The following is a 25953-nucleotide window of genomic DNA, read 5'->3' on the forward strand; positions in this document are numbered from 1 at the left end:
AATTTTGCAGTACGATTTTTGTTACACGATTCCTTTACTCGTCCTGAAAAAGTTCGTGAACATCTTGTAACAAGGAATTTGTTCAGAAACATTGGCATAGACACATCACTAAACTCTAACTTTAACGGGCGCTTAGCTCTGCCCCTAGCATTGGTGGCATCCATGAGCGACGGTAACCACTCACCATCAGGTGAGTCGTACGTTTGTCTGCCTAAAAGACCAATAAAAAAAACTAGATCACAGACGAGAGCACAGAGTGGTTTATCCTTTAGACCATGACGACAAAAATTTTATTTTTAATCACCGATCATTGCCTATTTTACTGAAGCTTCAGCGAATTTTGAATTTAATGAAGAGTTTTTTTTATTTTTTTTATTGCTTAGATGGGTGGACGAGCTCACAGCTCACCTGGTGTTAAGTGGTTACTGGAGCCCATAGACATCTATAACGTAAATGCGTCACCCACCTTGAGATATAAGTTCTAAGGTCTCAGTATAGTTACAACGGCTACCCCACCTTTCAAACCGAAACGCATTACTGCTTCACGGCAGAAATAGGCAGGGCGGTGGTATCTACCCGTGCGGACTCACAAGAGGTCCTACCACCAGTGGATTACGCAAATTATAATTTTGCGGATTTGATTTTTATTACACGATGTTATTCCTTCACCGTGGAAGTCAATCGTGAACATTTGTTAAGTACGTATTTCATTAGAAAAATTGATACCCACTTGCGGGATTCGAACACCGGTGCATCGCAACAACGAATGCACCGGACGTCTTATCCTTTAGGCCACGACGACGAGTTTCATCCTTTCCTTCCGTCCTGGGTATTTCTACGCGAAGCATTCGTTTAATTTGAGTGCAGGTATAAAGTCGAGCTTTTTGAAGAAGGAAACCATTGATTTCACATCGGCCCTTTAGCCGGATATGATTTTGAGAGCAAGAAACGCTCGAAGAGTTGTCCTTTAGCGTCTCAGATTGCTGATGATAATATACCTAATTTTTAAAAGTTTTATTAAAAGCGGTTGCTTTGAATTCACAGCTAGCCAACAGTTTGGTGTTTCTTCTGTACCTACTGAGTGGACGTCCAGATTGGCAAAGAAAAATTAATTCAGAACTACCACCGCATACAATGCTTTGCTCTGAAGATTTGGCAGGAGCACCTTCGGTCAGAGCTGCGATCAATGAAGCCTTTAGACTATTGCCTACAGCTCCATTTCTTGCAAGGCTCTTAGATTCACCGATGACGATTGGAGGATACAAGATCCCGCCTGGAGTAAGTTTTTTTTTGTATGAATAAAGGTTTGATCTTTATGGATATGGTGAGGTCCACAAGCTCACGGCGCACGTGGCTTAGTAGTTAGCAGATATAAACATCGCAACGTGAATACCGTCACCTTGAGGTATGAAGATGTGGCGACTAAAGAGGCCATTACTAAATTAAGGTTGAACGAATTCAACCTATTTGGAGGATGTCGAAAAAGAAAAGGATTAATGACAGTAAACAGTGACAAAAATAGGAGAAGAAAAAAATATGTAAAAAGGGTTTTATGAAACGAATAGCAACATTAATATAAATACTATTGTTGTTGTATTAAATGCTTCATTAAACAGGTCTTAAATGAAATGTCTTTAAAGTCGAAGTTTCAATTGTATTATATTCTTAAAATGAGATGTCCTATTGCTTACAATTAGTTATTATTAAACTAGTGTTTGCCCGATGATCGAAATTGTCGATCGAAACTTGTACTTGTTTTATTCCTATTTCTTTTTCTTTTTAAGCCCCAGCTTCTGTCTCTGAGCAGGTTTTAGGGTCATTAGTGTATTATATTAAATTATTAAACATATTAAACTATAGGTGGTCATGATTCTTTTTGCCATTCCATTCTAAGGGATGTGCATTTCTATATCAAGTTAATCATTTTTTTAACTGTGGATATTGTCATTGTACAAACTCATACAAGTCGACAGATATTACATTGCTGTTAGATAAAGATTTAATTTTGACATTTACGCTATCACATCTATCTATGGATTGTGATCTAAAAAGTTATCAAGGGAAGTCAATTAAAGTTGTTGTGATTTTCTTTTCTAGACGTTTGTGCTCGCCCATACGGCTGCGGCTTGTCGTAGAGAAGAAAACTTCTGGCGCGCGGAGGAATATCTTCCGGAGCGATGGATTAAAGTGCAGGAGCCGCACGCTTACTCGCTAGTGGCTCCATTCGGACGCGGACGCAGGATGTGTCCAGGGAAACGATTCGTAGAACTCGAACTACATTTGTTACTCGCAAAGGTGATTGTTTTTTTTTCCTACCTAATGATAGCCTAAGAGGCTATTATTTCAGATACGCCCGGACGGGTAGGTGAGCTCACGGGCTCAACCTGAAAGAATTTGCTAACACTAGCCTTAGCAAGAGCAGTGCTTCGCAGAGTCTATCACCGTATCGGAATCGCAAAACACTGAGAAGATCCGGCAAAAAACTCAGTGGGCTGTGTCTATGGGTTAATTCGCTTAGTTAGAGTTAGAGCTTAGCACCGAGAGTGAATCCGGCAAGAAATTTTTCGGGCGACGATGGCTTTGCGTTGCTTCGTCGCGGTCGGATAAGTAATTAACGGCGGATATGATATGATAGTTTTCGTGTCGCGCCGCTCTGTTGTTCTCTTTAAATTGATATTTCTTACAATGGTTACATGACTATAATACTGGTGGTAGAACCACTTTCCCTGGTGGTAGGACCTCTTGTGAGTCCGCACGGGTATGTACCACCACCTTGCCCATTTCTGCCAGGAAGCAGTAATGCCTTTTGGTTTGAAGGGTGGGGCAGTCATTGTAACTATACTGAGACCTCAGAACTCATATCTCAAGGTGGGTGGCGGCATTTACGTTGTAGATGTCCATGGGCGTGAGCTCGTCCACATACCTAAGCAATAAATAAAAATCAGAAAAATACAATTGATCTTTACATTGACATAAGCTGTGTTTATTTCTCCCCTGGAAGTTCCTGGAGGAAGAGTACTCTGTATTCTAGCAATTCAAAGACATCTCGATTTATCAAAAGATTTTAACGAAATAACAAAAAATAAATATAATACAATTCCAAGATTATTTGAATACATAAAAAAACCCATGTCCGAAATGTTTGAGACGCAGCTTAGTGTATTTATTTAATTGATAACTTTAGGAACAATTAAAGAATCTTTGTTTAGACGATAGTGAGTTTCCAAAGGCAGGATTGGTGACAGCTCTATTTAGAACTACACTATATAGAAATATCTAATAAAGATTGCAAAATAACTAGAAATTTAAAACCATATTGCTGTTTTCCATCATGGGACAAAAATATGTTTGTTGCTATTTTATTTATTTATTTCTCCCCAGATAATGCAAAAATGGAGAGTGGAGTTCGACAGTGAACTGGACATACAATTCGACTTCCTGCTGTCAGCAAAATCACCAGTCTCGTTGCGTTTGGTCGAGTGGTAACCATTTACCGTTATTCGTTTTCTTTCCTCAATATGACACAATATAACTTGGTTTGTCTCTTAAATTGCGTTATTTGATGCCATTATTGTGTTAATTTAGAATCGATTTAACTGTATTTGGCGCTTTTGTAATGGATGTTACAGACAGCGCTACAAAGAAAGCGCTACAGATAAAACAGTAGGTACATAATTTACTGGTCAATGTTCTGGGACCAATATTTTTTTGGAACGAAGTTCCTTATCGCGCGTTGTGAAAGGGGGCTAGACGGAAAAAATGCTTACGAAAAGTTGTCACGACACTTTTTAGATCCGTCATTCTGACCAATCAACGTGTAGGCGCTTATCGCGTGACATTGCTCGTATCCGATTGGTCCGCGTAATGAGTACAGTTTCTCGAGATAGCGTTTCAACAATAGTAATTTAGTTCATAGTATTGTTTTTTTCTTCTTCATAATGCCGTAATTTATAATTATAACTTAAAAAAAAATTCCTTCACTAATTAATCGAAAGGAACTTCGTTCCATCCGGGTGTCCCTTGACACCTCTGAAGTTTTGTTGATTATTAATATTATAGGCAATTAATTCCTATAATATTCATAATCAGTAATCATTCTGCGTATTTCATCAGTTGTTTCAAAGTTATTTGTATTACGTTAAGGATTGTATGAATATATAATTTTTCTATTAACTAAACCATCGTTGCCATGACAACCCGTTAGTCAGGGGAGGCGTTACAGGGTATCGGCAAATCTGCTCAAATAACGTTTTTCTTGTTACATTAGAACTGATATAATATATTGTAAGCCAAGAAACGTTTTTGTATTCATATTTATATTTGTGTAGCAATACTGGGTTGGGCGTGCTTCGTTCAGAAAGAGTTGTCACCCTTCTGGCAATGGAATAATTGATATTAATAAATACATACTATGTAGTTTTTAGTACTATATGCATACATACTACATACTATGTATTATTTAGTTTTCGTATTTGATAAATATATTAACAAACAAAATTCATAGCTATATAACTTACGTCAACTCTTACTGAACAATAAATATAAAACTACTATTATAAACCATGGCTGTGTTTATATCAAAAAGACATATTTTTAATATAAATTGTTATAACCATAAATACCTCTTGTTATAAGACTGCTTATTGCCAGCACTTGCATTTGTCAGAAATTTAATGTAATCCGTACAATTAGTTTACTTAATTTAAAGAAGTTGGATGACATTATATTCCAATAGATGTATTCGTTTTAAAGATATTTTCACGAGTCTTTCAATACTCATAGATCTCTTATGAATATGCCTTTATGCTTATTAGAAAATTACAGAAGTGTTAATTAAAGTTTGCATAACTTCTTTTGAAATCGTCGATCATTCCATTGTATTTGCTAATTAATATTATTATTTTAGGTGTTAAAGATTTCAGCTTCAATGTTACTGTTTAAACGTCAGAAGTGGCCATTTTCCTATGTTAATTATGTTACTCGCCTTAGTTTAAAGCAATTCCTGAATTGTAGGAGAAGCAGTTTTGTAGTTACTCATTTTGAGATTTCATATCGACGCTTGAAAGGCAAACGTGACTAAGCGACAAGTAACTGCTTTGTACATAAATGATAAGCAATAACCATATTCGATGCGCAAAACAAAATATATTTCTAGGTCTATTAAAATCATTTCAATCCTACAGCTAGATTCGTTAAAATGGATTTTTTTCAGGTATTTCAACTTTAAATTAGTCTACTGTAAAGTTCACGTATTGTCGCTTATTCACGTTTGCCTTTCAAGCGTCGAATTATGCATTGCCCCTAGAAAGTTTCTAGGTACTCATTGTCTAGTATTTTCTTTGATTTTCGCCAGCCGCAGACCTTAATGTTTTCGTATTTCAGATTAAACCGTAAAATGAGTTTTAAATATAGTTATTGTCTATTGAAAACATGAACAATTTCGAGGAACAAACCGATAGAGTTTAAGTCTTGTGTCGTCCCTACAATTAAACTTGCGAACAGGATTAGAATCATCACACGTGTGAACCTTAATGAACAATAAATTAAAATTTGTAATTTATTTGTCATGTCTAATTATATCGCGGTGCACACCAAGCTATAAGCAATTAATTAATTCTTCAAACCTTAGATACCTATCTGTTGTTCTTGATTGCGATACAGATTTCATCATATTCCCTCACAGTACCTATGCGAAGAAAATGAATTCACTCTAGACAATGTTCATGTGGGCCATTGTCTATTTTATCTGCATTAGATGCCATAAGACTGTATAGCAAGTGTGTATCCTACAATTTCGGTACTGAATTATTTTATTGTTTAAAAAAGTACATAATGTATTATTTTAAGTTAAATAGGCACTATAATGACTGCGTTTTGTTAGTTTTTTTTTTAATGTTTGAAAATATAATATTTTTGTTAATTGATTTACGTGTATTTTTATAAGATATTGTTTTCAAATAACATAAACGTGAAACTAGTAATAAAGCTCATTAAGGTATAGCAAGGTAATTTTATTCTACTCCTAATATCTAATTATTTGTTTTAAGTAAAAAGTTTTTAAGAAAAACATTAAATGAATAATTTAATAATTATCTATATATACATTTCCGTCATATAAATTAAGTTAATCATAATTAAAAGTAATCCAAGAGATCGCTTTTAAAATTAATCGATGAAGTGGTTGAATTTTAGTATTAGATCTTACTAGATCTAGATCTAGAGACCAGATTTTAGTACTAGGTAGGTATATATACTACCTATTTAAAATTTCTTCATTCAGACGGCAGTGCTCTGAAACAACGACTATTTAAATGTAATAATTTGTTTCTTATTTTGGGTACTGGTTTATTAAAAATAATTGAATTTTGTGTTCATTGCAATTTGATACATAATAAAAAAATATGCGTTTAAGCCTTAAAGAGGCTTTAACATCATTATGTTAAAGCCTCTTCTTATAATAATGGTTAACTTTTTTGGCGAGAATGGTTTACAAAGAAAAGATAGATTTATGTTGTCACAGGTTTTTTTTGTAAGACTATTTGAGATAAACATTTCCATTTTACATTAAAGACGTGTAACTCCAACGGTTTTTACGGCGCACGTCAGAATAGCTCGCAGATGGCAGATTTTTTCCTTTTTACTTGACACATATCCTTATATTTTGGGTAATTCACACTATATTTTTATAAATTATAGTCTATGTGTTATTCGGATGCGTAAGCTTAGTGTCATATTTATTTATATTGAATCTACATCCATATCCCATACAATTTTTCACCCCCCCCCCCCCCCGCTTTCAACCCTTTACAACCTTTTTTTCGCATGAAAAAGTAGCATAATAATATGTCCTTTCCCAGGGTCTAGACTTTCTGTGTAACAAATTTCATTTAAATCGGTTCAGTATTTTTCCAGACAGACAGCCAACACAGAGTTACTTTCGCATTTATAATATTAATAATAAGTATTTTTTCCCTACCTATGCTGATACCTTGAGAAGCTATTTCAGCTTCTCCTTGACGTGTAGGTGAGCTCAAGGGGCTCAAACCGGGAGTGTTGCTAAGACTGGCCCTAGACCTACAAAGAGCAGTGCTTCGCACAATCTACCATCGGATCGGAAACGCGACCAACGGCGGATCCAGGGGGGGGGGGGGGGTCATGGGGGTCATGACCCCCCCCTGAGCTAGTTCCAGGACTTGAACTAACTTGGACTAATTGAAGAACATCATGATTTATTTATTATCTATTGTTATCAAAATTAAATTATAAGTTCTTAACTTGCCCACGACTATGTGACCCCCTCCTGGCGCCAAAGCTGGATCCGCCCTTGAACGCGACCCACTGAGAAGATCCGGCGAGAAGCTCAGTGGGCTGTCTATGGGTTAGCTTAGGTACTCGTCGAGCCCTTGGTTGCAAGCGACGGGTTCGGCGAGAACGGTGACCGATAATAAGTAAAGTAAGTAATAGTAAGTATGGATGGTTAATTCATTTCGGTTTCTTTTCTTTTTCGTTTCCTTTTAAACTTATATTGTTTAAATATTGATATGTATTTGTTACTCTAAACATATTTCTATAATACCTATAACACCCAACCAGTTTTTATATGAAATAAGTTATTTCCGTACCAGAAAGATACCATTTTAGGCAATTACACCATACATTGCTAGGTATCTTTGATTTATGTTAACAGTGTGCGATAAAGAGTTTTCTGTTTTCCTATTCTGTACAATTACTGCTAATAGGTTCGCACGTCAGCAGGCGTTGGATTTGAATTCAAGCGCCAAAACAATTCTAACCTAAGTAACGTTCAGAAACTGACTGCAATCTTATCAGTTAACCTAAAATTATATTTTTGAAGTTTTACATAAAAAATAACAAAATGCAGTATCATCTGAGGTGTCGGTTAATTGCAATGTGGTGAGATAAGATATTTTATGATATTTGTTCACACGTACCCAACAATAAAAACTGTGAACTAAAGTTGAGTCAATCATTTCTGATCTTACTTTATTGTAAACGGTTCTACTACATATACTATACGTATATAAATAATTGAATTTACATAGTTAACCTCTTACAGTCGAGAAAAGAGATCGTATAAAATTTTATTATAATGAAATTCTGTGCTAATCTGTCTTTTATGTTTGCTGAAGCTTCTTCCATTTTGGAACGATATGCTTTGGCTAAAGACGCTGGATTTAAGGCTGTAGAATCGGGTTTCCCTTTTGGTTTTAGTTTAGAACAAGTAAGAAATGCAAAACAAAGCGCCGGCTTACAACAAATCGCGATTAACTTAAAAACAGGTGAGTAGGTATTCAGTTAACATTATTTTCATATTATGCTACAATATATTTACATAACAGAAAATGGGGACGTAAAATTTATTTTCGCTTTTGTTATTGTTTTTTTTTAATTGACGAATAGTTATATTTGGTAGAAACATAAGGCCAGATCTACTTGTATTAAAAATCACCTTGATTCGGATTTGTATGTTTTTTTTATGAATTCTTTTTAAAGATATTTTCCTATACTAGTTCTTAATTCATATTGTGAAATGACCATTTCATTACTGGCGAGTGGCGGTACGATGGTAGGGCGGTTGTAAGTTTGCAAAGCTAGGCAGCGGTTTCCTGCTTATTTCTCCCGCGAGTACTCATGGGTTACATTTTGATGGATTGGACAGCCATTATTCAATAAGATTGAGACATGGAGCTTGTATCTCAAGCGGTTTATGTGTTTCCTACGGCTACGGAAATACTTCCAGACCTTGACTTCTAGGATCTTTCCTAACATTTCGTACGAAAGTGGACCGTGAGTTCGTCTCTGCCCACAGCATTAACAAAATCCATTATAATAAAATGTTTTTAAGATGCTATCTTTAAAATCCTTAAGTGTCGTTCCAATTGAGAACAGATCTTAACGAGGGACCGACAATTACCGAAATAAAAAAAAGAAAATCGATGAAATTGTAAAACTATGTGCTGATTTGTCTCTAATAAATTTTCTCAAAATATAGATAGGTTTTAAAGGTCACCGCTTTAACAAGTTTTATCTATTGTAAGCAGAATGATCTGGCACAATATTTGGTTATAAAATTGAGTTATAGCATACCTAGCTAGAGCAGAATTACTGGTAGCGAGTTTTGTTATCTTGTACATGTAAGTACTATTTTGCTTATTTCTGCCGATTTTAGGGTTCAGGAAGTCCTCATATAGACTTTTGCAAAGTGATGAAATTCATTTTACGATGTCTTCATATACTTATGCTCCAGTTACCAATTAACACTAAGTGGGTCTTACGTGTGTTTGTACATCTAGAGTAGGTACCTATTTTAAAATAATATTTAATTTACCTATTGGTCACATTTTGTTTCCATCATCAATCCGATAACCTTAGCCGCTTAATATTGGTGTTTTCAGCATCACATTATTTATCTGTATGGCTATATCAATAGTTTAATTAAAAATACCGTATCGCATTTATAGGAGACACGACCAAAGGTGAAGTTGGCGTAACTTCTGTTCCGGGTAAAGAAGACGAATTTAAAACAAATTTGAATACGACAATCGAATATGCGAAGGCCTTGGATGCGAAAAAAATTCACATAATGGCTGGTAAAGTGGAAAACCCAACTCCGAAACATTGGGAGACGTTTGAGAAAAATTTGCTATATGCTGTTGACGTCCTAAAAGGAGAGAATATCCAAGGACTAATCGAACCAATCAACCAGTATTCTATGCCCAAATATTTCTTGAGCGATTATGGAAGAGGTGATCTTTGTTTTTTTTTCTTAACTAAAGCGGACCAATAGATAAGATTTATTGATTGTCGAGATAGCAAGAGACAACAGGTTCGATGGCAATGTACGATACGATTTTTCCTTAACATTATACAACTTGTAATCATATGAGCGCGAAATTACCTACTTCGATTTCATGATTGATTTGAGTAGATTCAAATGTAATTGTATTCTTCTTGCTATGATTTAATTATGTTTTATTTTAGCTGTGGACATTATTAAACGTATTGACAGTCCAAATTTGAGATTGATGTTGGACATTTTTCATCTTCAGCAAATCGCTGGCGACATTACTCATAATATTACGAAACTATTGCCATACATTGGACATGTGCAAGTAAGTAGTTTAGTATTAATAATGGTAAGGTACTTAAATATAATCAACTTTATTCCTATAGTTATTGGGTTCATTTAGCTTCAGCGACGGTTCTAAAGATATGTTAAGCTTAATGGTTTTGATACCCACTTCGATAAAGCGGCACGACACGAGAACCCTCTCATTGTGGCCGCCGGTAACTACATTCCCGATCCTGCGGACAAAACGGAAAGCAGTCGATGTCGCCCCAAACACGTCATTTCGGATCCTCCAGATCCACTAACGGTGCTTTTAGGTAACTCAAACACCGGTCATCGTTCTCGTCGAATCCGTCGCTTGCGACGAAGGGCTCGACGAGTAAATTAACCCTCAGACACAGCCCACTGAGTTTCTCGCCGGATCTTCTCAGTGGGTCGCGTTTCCGATCCGGTGGTAGATTTTGCGAAGCACGGCTCTTGCTAGGGTTCGTGTTAGTAACGTCATCAGTTTTGAGCCTCGTGAGCTAACCTACTAGTTAAGGCGACGCTGATATAGCCTCTCAGGGCTTAGCTCAGCTTAAGTAGGAAAAAAAAAATTTTGATATCGCCATCTGTAGTCGCGGCCAGTACCTATCCAGAGTGTGCGGGAACCGTCCCTAAAATCCAAAGGATTCAAGTACTACTACTATCTGAATGTAAAATGACAACAATATTTGTTTTCTATCTTTGTTTTCTAGAAGTCGTAGTGGCTCGATGGATAAGACGTCGATGTAGTCGTATGAAGCCGTGCGCGGTGTACAAGTTGTAAGCAAGTCGTATATAACGCACCACGAATTCCTAGCATGTAGAAATAAAATCGCGTAGTTAAAATCAAATCTGAGAAAATGTAATTGACGTTATAACTCCTTGTAGAGTATTGTAATCTCGTACGGAGAGGTGCCGCTATCTGTCCCTTTTCTGCCGCGAAGCAATGTTATTTTGAACAGACGTTACACTATGCGGCCAAAACTTAGGACATTAAGCTTTAAATTCATGAGTTTTAATGGTAACAGCTATGCGCTTTAATAAGCGTTCAACATCAGGTGGTCCGTGAGCTCGATCTTAATAAAAATAATTGTGAACTTGGTATGTACTGAAAGCGACGGTACCTAGCAATCGGCCCTATCCTACTACGGCACTAAGTACATTGACTCGTGCATCAGCTGATATTTATTGTGTTAGATTGAGTGCTATAAATATTTTAAAAATTAAAAGATTTTTCTATTTTTTTTATCTTAATAATTTGTTTAATATCGGATAGGTATACTTACTTTACTCAAATGAGTAAAATTTCATTCTTATAATCTAGTCTTAAATTGAAATAAAAATACGTAAGTTTGTTCTTACCACTTAGTTCATTTAATTCCACTAAGTCTGATATGAATATTATTAAACTCATCAAAAGCATCATCATAAAGACAACAGCCAGTTAATACCAAAAATTTTTAGGGGAACTTATTGTCTTAACTGATGTATTTACAGAGGTTTAATATCATTATGAAAGTCATTTTTAAACCACTTTATCTACGTACAATGAAATGAGAATTAAAACTAATTCGTTGAACATTCAAAACTAGTACTCAGGTTGCTAATTCTTAAAGCTGTTTTAGAAATAAACTTGATATAATAATACGCGATAATTAAGTCACCTTAATATAATTTTAGGTAGATAGTGTATTCTTGCATGCATGGGTGGCGTAAATATTTTTTTTAATTTCGTTTACATTGAATTTACTTTTTTCAATTAGTGACTAAATAGGATATGCAATTTAGTACAATTTTATTGTCATTACAAACAATATGTTTATTTCATTGTTATGTAAATCTATTATACCTATTTCAACTTAAATTCGGATTTAATAAAAATACCAGCAAAACTAACGAAATTTCGTTCCATTTAAAGTACATTAACTACCTATTATTTATTTCAACATTGTCGCAAATGTACTCTACAAGCCTATACTAAATATATTTTTTTGCACATAATAATGAAGCATAGTAAATTTTCTTTTTTTTTAAATTAAGTACCGTAGGCAGACCAGCTCATAGTCCACCTAATGTTAACTGGTCACCAGTCTATAGTTGAACACAACATGTAGATGCTCATTGTGATATAGAATAGAAATTTGCTGTAATATTCGTATCGTTTTGTGTTCTATTACATTACAGTATTATGAATGTCTTATTTTTAATTACAGATAGCTCAGGTTCCGAATCGTAACGAACCGGACACGCCCGGAGAGATAAACTACAAGTACGTTCTAGAACACTTGGCTAAGAGTGGATACGATGAATGGGTTGGACTCGAATATAAAGCCATCGGAAACACGAAGGATGGTTTGACTTGGATCAACAATTATGGTTACAGTCTTTGATTTTGTTATCTCTTTTTAAATATTGATTGAATATATTCACTTTATAACAATATTATTATATTATTCCATATGTTATTTACCTACTGAGAAATCGATGCCCTGATGGGTCACGACCCATAGCATTGAAGAAACGATTTTCAGTTTTATTCTTACAAAATTCCTTTGTTTAATTTTAGATTCTTAAAAGATAATACAATAATAATGTGGAATAAATGTTGAACTTTGATATTTATGTCGTATTGCATTTGTTGTTTTTGTTTGTTAAGTTTGTTCAATAAAAATATATTTTGTTAACAATAATTTATGTGGTTTGGTTTGGAAATAACTTTTAATGCAATAAGGTACCATGTATTTAAGACACCTCAATATGGTTGATATTTTTAAGAGTAAATATGTAGTCATTTCGTATTTTTAGGTACCATTTTTTTTATTTATTGATTTAAAAAGGTTAATAAAAAGTGGAACTTTTAAAAACAAAATAACTCCTTAAATATGCTAATTTATTATAATAATATACATAATAGTAAATAAAAAAAAATATTGCTAATTAATAATACTATACTGTCTGAAATTGTTGGACCCAATAATGTTTTTTTACTCCTTCAAGGGACAATCTTTCTTTACTCGAGTGTCTTAAAAGCTGTAAATAAAAAAATACATTCAGTAAACACTTCTGTTTAAATGTTATCAATATTTGAAGAGATAGTTGAGGTCAAAAGTTCCAATACAAAAAGAGCAGTGTATTTTTTGACATATTTGACTTATAAATTACTTCAGGGTCAACTTTGTTCATATACACATAGATTAGTTTAACTTGTTGGATTGATAGATAAGCTCACAATTCACCCAGTATTAAGCAGTCACGGAAACAGTGTGAATGCTTTTATATTTTGTAATAAAGTCCGTTTTTCAAATTGGACGGCATGAATTCTTTACAGTAGCGGAATGCTAGTGCATACAGTAAACATTTTGTAGTTTTAGAGAAACCATCCGTAAGTCTGAACAGGATATAATTAGTATTTTAATGTGAAAGAAATAATTGGATTAAAGGGGTTGTACTATAAAAAGTGAGACTATGAATGGTGACAGTAACGCAGAATTATCCCATGTTAATCATTACAATATTCACTTACATGCCCATTTTTAAAACTACTATAAATATCTGCATAAGCAGATAAGATAAGATAAGATTCTAGTATTGTATATTGAAAAAATTATTTCATTGCATGTAATGTAAAAATCTTTGTAAAAAGAAAAACCTTGGAAAAATATTGAATTTTTTAAATATTGTGTATATGACCTATCAGTTCTGTCTGTTTACCCATTTTCATCTTCAAGAACATGTTACTTTTACTTTACCTAACTATTTAAATATGTATATTAGAAAAAAGTTTGTTTACATCATTAGATCTATAATTTTATGATGTTTCTAATATTTCTCTAGGACACACCTACTATAACGCTATAAAGGACATAGAAGTGTTTTAAGTTACCTTAAACACCAGATTTAAGAAAATTATAATTGAACTAAATATTAAATTTTTTACAATTTTAATTACCTTTGAGATCAAATCCTTGGCTCCATCAGGTATATGACTTGGGTATACGATATCGAGACTCAATATTCTTGCATATGTCTTGTCTTCACCTTCAGTTTCAAATGGAGGCTTTCCCACTAGAAACTCATAAAGCAACACCCCTATGCACCAGTGGTCAACAGACACATCATATACTTCACGTTTTATCATTTCTGGTGGCAGATAATCAAGGGTTCCACACATCGTTTTACGTCTGTGAAGATAAATTTTAATTTTTATAACCAGTGAATTTTATTCGATAATTATACACACTATTATTTAATGGGTTTTTATTTATGGTAATAGACATAGTACACAGGGTCATAGGAATGTACCTGTTATCTGCTTCGATTGCGCCGAAATTTCAGAAATTGTTTACATAATGTGGCTCTCGGCAAGAGTTTAGAACAATTTATTGGCTTAAGGTGAGTATGCAACATATAGCCTTCACTAATTTTGAACCTGCACTCCAAAATGCACTATAAGTATGGTTATGATTAGGATTGATTTTTTTTCTATTGAATGATTAGAATAATGTTAGCACTAATTAATGAAAGTTGAATGTCTATGATAAACATTTACTAATTTATGCTTTAAACCTAGTATCTGATAAATGTGGAGAAGTAAACTCTAAATATTTAAACTAATGTCAAATACCTTTCAGATGGAGCATGGACTGACCAACCAAAGTCAGCAAGTTTAAGATCTCCACTAAAAGCCACTAGAATATTTTCTGGTTTTATGTCACGATGTATTACATGATGTTGGTGACAGTATTCAACAGCATCAGCTACCTGAAGATTGAGATACGATTGCTCGAGGCGAATACTTCAACTAAGAATTTGGTATTTTAGGAAAGAAGGCAAATTTGATGATGAGCATAGTATACTGTGAAAGAATACTGTATTTTTGCACTGTACTGACTGACTACTACTTTGAAATGTAATGTTTGCTGAAAAGTGAAGCCGCAATATAATAAATAAGTAAAAAAAATTTTGTCTACTATTAACACTCTGACATGCCTTTTTTTAATGGAGGACAAAATACACATTTTAGAAGTAGGCATTGGCTTGATTTGTGTATAGAATTGCTAGGCTTTAGCTGTAGCATAGTAGTAATTCAGTAGCTGTAGCGATAAAGCACTAAAAGTTTTCCAAAAAACCCTTTTCTCTATTACAAATAAAACTACTAGTTCAACTATTTATATTTGGCATGAAGTAGATTACAAAGTACTTGTTGCAATTACACCTAGTGTTCTTTTATTGTAGACATTAATACTATATCCTCAACTTTAAAATTATTAGCAGTTGAGACATTGGAAAATAAAATTGTTTTAATCATAATATTTGTCTAGTAGATTCCAAGTGATTCAAGTTAAGAGTCTTTGTGTAGCCTTTTTTTTTAAATTTTGTAAGAATTTTTTTACTAAGAATATTCTTTGAGTGATATGTAGCAATTCTTAACAATTTCTATCAAATAGTCAAACAGTATCAGTTATATCATGTTATTAGTAATAATATCATACTCATTAAAAAAAGAACCTGGTATATGTATCTTGCTGCTTTACTTTCTGGAAAACGTCCTTGAGGTGAATTTGTGAGATGTTTGTACAGTTCTCCACCAGCTGCAAATTCTACAACCAGATATATGCGTCTCTCATCATGAAACCACGTCAGCAGTCGAAGTATGTTTGAGTGTCTACAAGTATAAGTCCACAATTAATAAACCAACTCAGACAATATTCACTTTCAAATTATCCACTAAAAGTGAGCAACTCTATAATTCAGTGTATTGTATATTATATTACAACAGAAATTAATGACAAACTTCAAGGACTACAGATATGGGATGTGTGTTAAATTGGATGAACAGAATTATTTTCTTGTTATTTAGCAAGATTTACTGCGCTTTCAGAGAAATCTTTGTTGAAAATTCTTACTTACTTCAAATGTGACTGAATTTCAATTTCTCGCATTACTTGTCGTTCACATTTCGATTTCACGATCTGAGATTTGAACAAAGTCTTAATAGCAACAAGGAATCCAGTTTTTTTCTCTCTAGCTACGTGAACATGTCCGAATTTGCCTTGGCCTAGTGAAGATCCGAGCTCAAAATCTCTTGGAGACCACTTGTACCTGTAATTTAATAATTCAATTATGTTATTGAGGCCAAAGTATGAGAATAAAAGCTAGAACTGTTCTTATTGCTTACGAAGAACCGTAGGCATCATGGTTTATTATTTTTGTTTCAAGTTCGAGCACTTCGCTCTTCATTGTCATAATCTTAACACAAAAAAAGACAACAATCAATTAAACAATCAAATGGTGTATTCTGTTTTACACAAATATAACTTTTATTAGCTTGCTACTTTTTCAAAGATCTAAGAGCTGCAGTCCGTTATATCCTATTCAAACTTCTGTCAAACAAAAGACTATTTTCAAATTTTGTTTTTTTACGGCCTCGATTCTTACTCTTTTTAGCCAATTCTTTTTGAACATGTATTATTTTTCACGTAAAGGAAAAAAAGCTGTGTTTAGAAGTGGATTGGAGAGAAATGAAATGAAGTGGATTTAAAGTAATTAATTATAATATTTAGTCGAATGAAATGAAATAGAAGATGAAATAATGTTTCAGTAAAATGACGGGAATTTAATGCGATTTTAGAACCGAGGAGCCTTTTTTTGTTAAATTGTATTGTCGTGATGAAACTGATCATCAAAAATTTTCACGACTACTCTAATTAAGATAGTGTCTACCTGAGACTTATAACTCAAAAAATCCTAGGAGTCAAAATATCTTCTCAGCACATCTGAGATATAGAATTTAGTAAAGAGGCGATTTCTATTGCATTTATAGAGCTTGCTTGCGTTTTTTAATGCAAAAGGCAGATCTTCCTTTGTAGAGTACTTTCCTATAAACTGCCTAGTTAGAGCCAGCAAAACTTTGTTTTCAGACGACATTCGGTTCCATCTAGTCCTACGTCATGGCTAGTGAGTCTTATCACGTGACGACCTAATGACCATCACAGAGTTTTCAGGAAGTTACAAATTTCCCGAGTGCTCTACAATATTTGAACTGCAAGCATTACATTCGAGCGCTGTCTCGATTTACCGCAATCGCAACACGTGGACGACTGAGAAGGACTGTGGAGTGACTAAATGTTAATGCAAGCAACCGTTAATAATTTTGTTTGTTTTTCGAAATAATTCCTTTATCAAATGAGAAATGCAGTGGGCCGAATTCTTTTATATTGTTCTCCTCTAAAACCATTTTTAATGTTGCTACTGATTCTTCAGTATCTAGAAAGGAATGTGTAGTTGTATCTACCAGCGAATAGAATAAATCTGACAACGCCTGAACGGTGCTTACAATTTACACAATCACAATTTTATGATATCTGGCATTTGAACAACGACAGTGGAAAATCTTCTACTTAGGTTATGAAACGAAAATAGCTGCAGGTGTTATATGGGGGTTGACAGCCAGTGTCATTATACGTACGTACTGGTATGTACCTATTAGAAGTTTGTCAGTTAAATTCGTTGACAGGAAAGTTATTAGGCTTTGGGAGGCTTAAACGAGGTCTTCCACCTTCTTTTAAAGGAAGATTTTCCACCGAGCGGGTGATATTCCTCCGTTGACCGACGTTCCGAATGTTGTTGTTCGGAACTTGTACATTTTGTAATAGTCAAAAGACATGGTATAGTTTTTATTTGGTTTTCCTTGAGTTTCCTTGAAGTTTTATGTATTTAAATATCATAATAATTAGAAATAGACAGGACTTTAATTACTTTTTTAAAGAGCAAACCAAATATATTATAATAAAAATTATAGAATATGTCTTTCTACTTTAAGACGTCGTGGCATAAGACGCTCGGTGCATTTGTATCGAGCGATGTGCCGGTGTCTGATTTCATATCCCGCAGACAAGTACTTTTTTTTCTAATGAAATACGTACTTGCCTAATGTTCACTAATGACTTGCACGGTAAAGGAATAACGGCGTGTAATACAAAACAAACCCGCGTATTATAATTATTGCGTAGACAGCGACTTGGTTCTGCCCCTGACATTGCTGACGTCCATGAACGACGATAACCACTTAGCATCAGCCGGGCTGTATGCTCTTCTACCCACACGGGCAATAAAACTATTAACGCAAACATAAAATACTAGCTGACCCGGCAGACTTCGTAGTGCCTCAATCGATAAAATTAAATAAAAGACTTAAACTTTTGTATAAAACGAACTTAAAGCAAACAAAATTTTCATGTTTATATACCTTTTAAGCCTTCTCTGGACTTCCACAAATAATAAATTCAAGACCAAAATTAACTAAATCGGTCGAGCCGTTCTCGAGTTTTAGCGAGACTAACGAACAGTAAAACTAACATGAGAGTTGCACAAAAAAATTAAAATAATAGGTATAACAATCACTGCTACGATTGATACACAAATAAAACCAAAAAAACATGGTTGAAAAATGTATAGTGAGTAAGACAGGAGACCGGCTTCGTCCTCATCCCTTACTACGTGATGTTTGCTGGATGAGTGGAGACACCTGGCGGGGATAACTGATCGATTGATAGTTGATCAGTAGTCGACCGGCGAGGGCGGGAGATCAAATTGAATTTAAAAAAAATATATAATTAAAGGAACTTGAAATTATAAACTCTGAATAAGAATTTAACGTACTACAATTATAATATTTGATGGCCATCTTGCAACCTTATTGCGGATCTGTGCATAGAATTAAAAAAAAATTGGGATGGAAAAATAGGGGTTGATCGTTTAAGAGTGAAAATTTAGAGTAATATGATTTTTTTTATGTTAAGTCATGACAAAATAAAAAAGAAATTTGCCAAAAAAATTAAAGTTTATAATTAACAAATAAAAAATAGGGGTTGATCGTAGAGGGGTGAAAAATTCAGAGTAATATCAAATTTTCTATTCTAAGTCATGACAAAATAAAAACAAAATTCTTGCAAAAAAAATTAAAGTTTTTAATTAACAAATAAAGAATAAGGGTTGATCGTAGAGGGTGAAAATTTACGGTTGTAAGTATTTTTATATGCTGTAACATAAAAAAATAAAAACAAAAAAAAATCTAAAAAAAAAAATAGCGGTATACCACCCTTAACATTTAGAGAGATGAAAAATAGATGTTGTCCGATTCTCTACCTTGGCCGATATGCACGCTAAGATTCACGAAAATCGGTCTAGCCGTTTTGGAGGAGTTCAATCACGCACACCGTGACACGAGAATTTTATATACTAGATATAACGCAATTTATATATTTATATTACTGGTGTAAGGGCGTCTTGTGAGCAAGATTAGGTAGTTACCATCACCCTGATTATTTCTGCCGTGAAGCATTAATGCGTATCGGTTTGAAGGATCGGGCAATAGTGTTATACTCTAAAAATGAGGCCTAGCCTAACTTATGCGTGGCGGTATTTATTGTTGTCTGTGAGCTTCAGTAAACCACTCAACACCAGGTCGGTCGTGAGTTCGTCCACCCATTAAAGCAATTAAAAAAAAACATTACCTATAATAATACCGTAGAACTGCATTCGGTGTCTGCACATTAAATATTTGAAAAAAAAAACTATTCTAAGACAAGAAAAGACATAACGAATGGAAAAAGTTTTTGAAATTTCTGTCTGTTGATAAACATAAATATTTTTCAAGTCAATACGAGCAGGAAGATTGAAATTTCTAATTTAAAGCCACGGCACAGGTGTTTTCATCACAGTCTTGTTTGTTTTATCTTTACATTTCGGTGGGAATTATTATAGCATCTTTGTTAAAGAAATTCCGTATTAGGACTTTGAATGTATCGATTTGTTCTGGTTTCTTAAGTGTTGTTCCGTCATCCACAGTACCAAGAAAATCGTAGCTTGGAGCCGTTGAATTTTGAACGTTTATCATTGAAATGAAAAACATTTAAAGTTGTAATTTCAAAAGAAAAGGTGGCAAGCATAATCATGGGATTTAGTTTATGAATAATTGACATATAACATTTATTACAGCTCTACTTTTACCGTGCGTTAAGTACACACAGCACGTGCAATTTTTTTAAACATATTATTTTGTTCTCACCGAACTTGTGTCTTATTATTCCTACTTTTTTATTATGATTAATTGGCAAAGAACTTCTGAGAACTAGTTTTTGATCGCCTTCATATTTATCTATATTTATAGTTATCTAGGTCATATAAACATGTAGGTATTAAGCGGCGTTGCAAAAGTAATAATTCCCCAAAACTAAAATCGTTATCATTTATAGACTGCTTTGTAAAGTATCCGTACAGACAGGAAGCGACTTCATTTTTGTATTACGTGTATTGCGGAGAAATCTATGATCTGCCTGTCTGTCGATAAGAATCAATTGTACGAATATGGAGGTATTTGTTAAGTACATTTTTACGGATGATATATTGATAATTATTAGCTTGGAAATGCTATGGGCTGAAGGAAAGCCGCCCGGTGTATTTGTGACAGCGATGTGACTTGGCTGGGTTCAACCTCCACAGCAGGAGGAAGTTTTTCTAAGTATTAAGTTAACTAAGGCTTCAAATATGAAGGATCGATAATATCGTTTTATAAATTTGAACCCTGGATTTTTTTAATCCAATGTATATCAATAACTATTTAACACCATTCAATTTAATATGGCGTGAGTTTTTCCCACCCAAGTATAGCAAATAATTAAAACTAATACTTCACTATTTGTTCTCCTCAAAAATATAAATTAAAGATACAATGCAATTGAAATTACAACTTCACGGTGTTCGTTCACGGCGTTGCCTTGCATGTGCTCCGGAAAGATGTTAACAACGTACACAATAAAACATAATCGAAACGATGCAAAAAAAAACCATTCGATAAATAAATACCACGGTATACTGATAATATTGTTTTTAAACTAGTTAAGCCTCGTGAAATGATTTTGTGGGACTTCACGGAAGAATTATGACACTTGACGTTTTAAAAGCACTAGATTTTGAGGGCGGGGCGTCGCAAGGATGCTGTTATGAAAACACTCGTTTTCTGCTGTTCCGTTGTAAAGGGGTGCGACACCCCAACCCTCTCTAGCGGTAACGACCTCGAGCTGCCTTTATCTATAGCTCTCAGTTTAAACACTATACTGTTATACTTTTAATTTTAAACATGACTAAAGACTTTTTAGGAAAATCCAAACGAATTTTTTTTTCGATTACTTTTTAACCGAATATATGAATACTAATTTATTTATTGGTGTTTTTTTTTAATATTACGTAGTATGTATGATAAAAATGCTACTTACTCACGTTACATGGATAGCGTGAATAATTTGCCGCTGTACATATAGGTATTTAATATAAAACAACTGCGTCAAAACATGCTTTAATTGCTAGGAAATAGTATATGTAGTGGTCGTTATAATAAGTAAACAATGTGCGCAGTACGGCGAGACTGGAAACAAGTTTCCCTTACAAACGACGCTGTAGCGGGAAAATGTGGAAACGTGAAAAACGCGCGCATAGGGGTGGCAGCGGGGCAGCCATTCCGTGGATGAACGCGCGGCCGCGCGCCGCCTAAATCGATACGTCTCCGTTTTTACACTTCCAAATCGAATATTATTTAAGAAAAAAAATCTACGTACGTACTATAATATATTTTTTTTAATAAATGAATGTAGATTCGCGTATTGTCACATTTATTGTCGTTTTCATTAAAGTGCCAATGCCGTAAATGAGTGCGACGCAGATTGTTTTATGATGGAGTAGGTGAGTGTAACAATTATTGGCACCTTTTGATGACCTACTTAGCATCGTACCGGTTCCGATGTACTCATACATATTAGTTCTTTTAATTCATATCAGATATCAAGACATGAATTGCTTGTTAGCCAATTTGTGATTTATTTTAGATTATCATTGGTCAGGATAATTTTTCACTTAAATTCCATTACTTAGTACTTAGTCTAATTTAGATTTGTGAAAATGTCACATGTTATTCGTTAATTTAATGTTAGTGACAGAAATGGTAAAACATCTTATTATTGCGTAGATGAGATACACGAAATATTTAAACTATAAAAAACGTTATTACAAAATGAAAAAATGAAACAATTAACAGTACCTATTTATATGCCGGTGTAATAATTTATAATCAGCGACATAACCTCATGAAAATTACAATTCATTTTCAAATATGTATATTATTCTATTCTGTGATTATTTTTACGAAGGATAAAGATAAAGTTTGCGTTCATTGTAAATTACGAATATAGATAAAATTTGAATCGAATTTTATCCCGGTAAAGTGAAAATAGGTTAGAATACTCAAGTGTCATTGACCGTAGCTTGGAGAGGTACCCCAAATTTCAGTCAACACTCGCCAAATACATTGAGGGGGAAAATATCGTTTTACTACGGTCCTTTTGTCTTGATAATTTCATAAATCACGTATACGGCCTACGTGCTATAAAAATCTGATGATATTCTGATAACCCTTCCATACTACCTGGAGCCACTTTTCCATACTACTTGGAGCCACTACGTTCATCCACAATGCGTTTCCAGAGATCTTTTTTGCCACGTACCATCCGGCTATGGAATAAGCTCCCCTCCACGGTGTTTCCCGAGCGCTATGACATGTCCTTCTTCAAACGAGGCTTGTGGAGAGTATTAAACAGTAGGCAGTGGCTTGGCTCTGCCCCTGGCATTGCTGACGTCCATGAGCGACGGTAACCACTCACCATCAAGTGGGCCGTATGCTCGTCTGCCTATACGGCAATAAAAAAAATAAAAAATACCCCACTCTGAAATGGTTACGTAGTGCTTGAACACAAATGTATAAAAGATAGGTAAGAACTGGAACCCAGGTTCGAATTATCAATCGTAATTCGTCGATAAATACATTTAAATACAGAGAATAAATAAAATTTATCATGAAGCCAAATTTTTGTCCGAAATGTGAATTATATAATTAATAATGAACGAATTAAATCCAGACCAATTTTCCTTTCAATGGTTTGATCAAATAATTAACGACTTCAAGAGAAACTTGCGTAAAAACTTTTTCTCTCACTTTCATAAATAGTGTTAATATATTTCACGCATGGAACTGGTTTTCACGTTTACCAATACGAAAGTCAATGGGCCCTTCGTAATGCTTGGAAAGCTGTTTAAGGTGATACTAACGAGTCGGTCAGTAGACGGCTGACGAGCTGCTGATGGAGGAAAGCCTTTTTGTACTTACAAATTGACATTTTAAGAGGATTACCGGTGAAAGGTTGTCGAAGCGGTAATTGAGCAACTCCGCTGTACATTTAAGTCTACGAAATTAGCTGCGGTTTGAGAAATATTTTGTTGGTTTTAATCATAAAAAATGTCTACTTGTACTCGGTCATTCATATGAAATCTAACATTGTGTTTTTGTTCCTATTTGAAGTCCTTTCTCATAAAAACTAATCACATTATAATTTTTGAGAAATGTTATTAATGTTTTCAAAGTGATTCTTAAAGTTATTGTTTAATAATAACCTACTTATATGACTTAGTTATCTCGCCCCGTGGATGCGACTTGCACATGAAAAAAGACTCACTTAGTAATGAAGATGAGGAGACATAGTCACAAAAATAACGCAAATTGCCATATTCTACACATACATATCTGTGATGAATGATCACATATCAGGGGTAAAATGAGCATTTATTTGCTATTATGACGAAAAAACATAGGTAGCCCAATCTTCAGGGCTTCATGCCCATCCATATCTTAAACACATACCAAAAGTCACTGATATTTAAAAAGAGACATTTCAGATTCAATTTAATTCTACGATATCGTTGATTATCTGGAGGAATAACATCGTGTAATAAAAATCAAACCCGCAAAATTATAATTTGCGTAATTACTGGTGGTAGGACCTTTTGTGAGGCCACGCGGGTGGGTACCACCACCCTGCCTATTTCTGCCGTGAAGCAGTAATGCGTTTCGGTTTGAAGGGTGGGGCAGCCGTTGTAACTATACTTGAGACCTTAGAACTTGTATCTCAAGGTGGGTGGCGCATTTACGTTGTGGATGTCTATGGGCTCCAGTAACCACTTAACACCAGGTGGGCTGTGAGCTCGTCCACCCATCTAAGCAATAAAAAAAAAAAAAAAAAAAAAAAAAAAAAAAAAAAAAAAAAAAAAAAAAAAAAAAAAAATTCGATGTAATAGATGTCAGGTACACATATATTTTTAATAGCTTGATAAAATTGAAATACTTAACATAAAAAAAAAACATAATACATAAACTACTTCAATCTGCCAAAATAATAGAAAGTTTGTAAAGGTTACGAGATAAACTCAATGTCACGTTATGGGAGTTGTACTGTGGTACCGTTAATGTCTCAGTAGGGACACTTTCACTGTCTGGCCCACGCCCCGATCAAAATCTGATAACCGTTCTACCATGACGTACGACTGTCGGCAATACAAGCAATTACCATTGACCGAAGTCATCTTTCGAAATCGTTTGTCACGTTATTTATTAATCTTTAGGGAACGAAAGGCGTCATTATATTTCAAAAGGCTTCTCAAGTGAATACGGGATCACAGAAATCAGAAATTACTGCACGAATTTTTTTTTTCTAAGTTATTGAAGCAACATCGTAATTCGCAGATTACTTGTTTCACAGGTCTTAAGAACGTGATTGACCGAAAAGATTTTTTAAGCCTTCTTACTTTTATGTTCCGGCGATGTTTCGAATTCTTTATAATGTAGGATTAAAGATAACCCATAAACTTAAAAACCCATAAAACTGTTTTTCGATAACTAATTTATGATTCTTGGTAGTTTCGAAGCTCAAGACTTGTGTCTTCTTCGTCTTCTTCATCGCTTCCTCATTACTGAGGGTCGTGACCATCTTGGTCCAGTTTTTGCACCAGCTTCCTCCAATGTTGTCTGCATTCGGCCTTCTTTTTTTTTTTTTTGCTCACGAGGAAATCGCCGGACTTCCGCCCTTTTCTGGGGATACTGGGCGGGGTATGTCAGAGTCGAACTGACTAAAACCTCCTGTCGCTCAACAACCAACGTCCAAACCTCGCATGAGACAGAACTCATGATAAGGCAAAGGGGGGAAAGTGAAGCGAGCACATCTCTCTCATCACCCTCCCCCTCGGGACGCCGGACTGGCGGTCGTCGGCGCCACGACCACCAGCCCTCTCGGTCGGCAGACTGTCCGAAGCCCGCCTAGATGGTGCCGGTTAGAGTGGGTTACCCTACGGAATACCCCGCTGGGCCAGAACCAGCGTGGGTCGAGGATAGCCGGCCTTCCATCACCCGGATGCTCTTGCGTAAAACGCGTGCAGAGCAGCTTGCACGTCGTCTTCTTAGGCCCCCCTCGCCGGTCCCCAGACCGACATGTGAGGGGGACCCGAAACACTTAGAGGACCAGGGCTTGGGCGAGATCCGCCTCCCTGGCCCCCGCTCGACGGCGGCGGGATTGTGCGTCTCTCACGCGCCCCGCCGCCTCCTTCTGCGAGATGGTCGCAGAAGTCGAACATCGCCTTCCACGACTCGTCATCGCCGAGCATCGATGCCACAACACTCGGCAACGACAAGTCGGTTCCTATTTTTGCGACGAGGACACGGCGCCACCCCTCCCATGCGGGGCAGGCGACGAGCGTATGCTCTGCCGTGTCCAAGTCGCAACCACAGTGGTGGCACTCTGCCGTCGGCTCGGCTGTGATCCGGTGCAGGAACTCACCGAAACAACCATGCCTAGTGAGCACCTGCGTGAGCCGGAAAGTGAGGCGTCCTCTGTCACGATTCACCCAATCCACAAGGACCGGGCGAATCTCCTCGACGGTCCTACGACCAGCCGAAGGATCAG

At 35.3% G+C, this 25953-nt stretch overlaps 4 protein-coding genes across 5 annotated transcripts in view; 3 read left to right on the top strand and 1 right to left on the bottom strand.

Moving 5' to 3' along the window:
- Positions 1 to 6000, top strand: part of shd (cytochrome P450 family 24 subfamily A member shade) — a 48322-nt gene extending 42322 nt beyond the window's left edge. For both annotated transcript variants that reach the window (XM_028175198.2, XM_089728647.1), the window contains exons 7-9: positions 1045 to 1278; positions 2098 to 2295; positions 3382 to 6000. In XM_028175198.2, coding sequence (XP_028030999.2) covers positions 1045 to 1278; positions 2098 to 2295; positions 3382 to 3486 — 537 coding nt within the window. In that variant the 3' untranslated portion in view covers positions 3487 to 6000. The remainder of the gene's footprint in view (positions 1 to 1044; positions 1279 to 2097; positions 2296 to 3381) is intronic.
- Positions 6001 to 7977: 1977 nt separating this feature from the next.
- Positions 7978 to 12804, top strand: Gip (hydroxypyruvate isomerase-like protein Gip). Its single transcript, XM_028175179.2, has 4 exons — positions 7978 to 8300; positions 9483 to 9767; positions 10003 to 10133; positions 12328 to 12804. Exons 1-4 carry the CDS (start codon positions 8111 to 8113, stop codon positions 12502 to 12504), a joined length of 783 nt encoding a protein of 260 aa, XP_028030980.2. The 5' UTR covers positions 7978 to 8110; the 3' UTR covers positions 12505 to 12804.
- aurB (aurora kinase B) lies at positions 12133 to 16499 on the bottom strand. Its single transcript, XM_028175286.2, has 6 exons — positions 16293 to 16499; positions 16025 to 16216; positions 15623 to 15779; positions 14739 to 14875; positions 14064 to 14295; positions 12133 to 13144 (listed from the first exon to the last, which is right to left on the bottom strand). The coding sequence occupies exons 1-6, from the start codon at positions 16358 to 16360 to the stop codon at positions 13061 to 13063; spliced, it is 870 nt and encodes a 289-aa protein (XP_028031087.2). The 5' UTR covers positions 16361 to 16499; the 3' UTR covers positions 12133 to 13060.
- Positions 16500 to 21393: 4894 nt separating this feature from the next.
- kmr (pleckstrin homology domain-containing family A member kramer) overlaps positions 21394 to 25953 on the top strand; it is a 70089-nt gene continuing 65529 nt past the window's right edge. Inside the window, exon 1 of the mRNA XM_089728926.1 lies at positions 21394 to 21853. The gene's annotated coding sequence lies outside the window, so the exon portion shown is untranslated. The remainder of the gene's footprint in view (positions 21854 to 25953) is intronic.

The sequence above is a fragment of the Bombyx mandarina genome, chromosome 07 (genome assembly GCF_030267445.1).
Source record: "Bombyx mandarina strain Sakado chromosome 07, ASM3026744v2".
Lineage (NCBI taxonomy): Eukaryota > Metazoa > Arthropoda > Insecta > Lepidoptera > Bombycidae > Bombyx > Bombyx mandarina.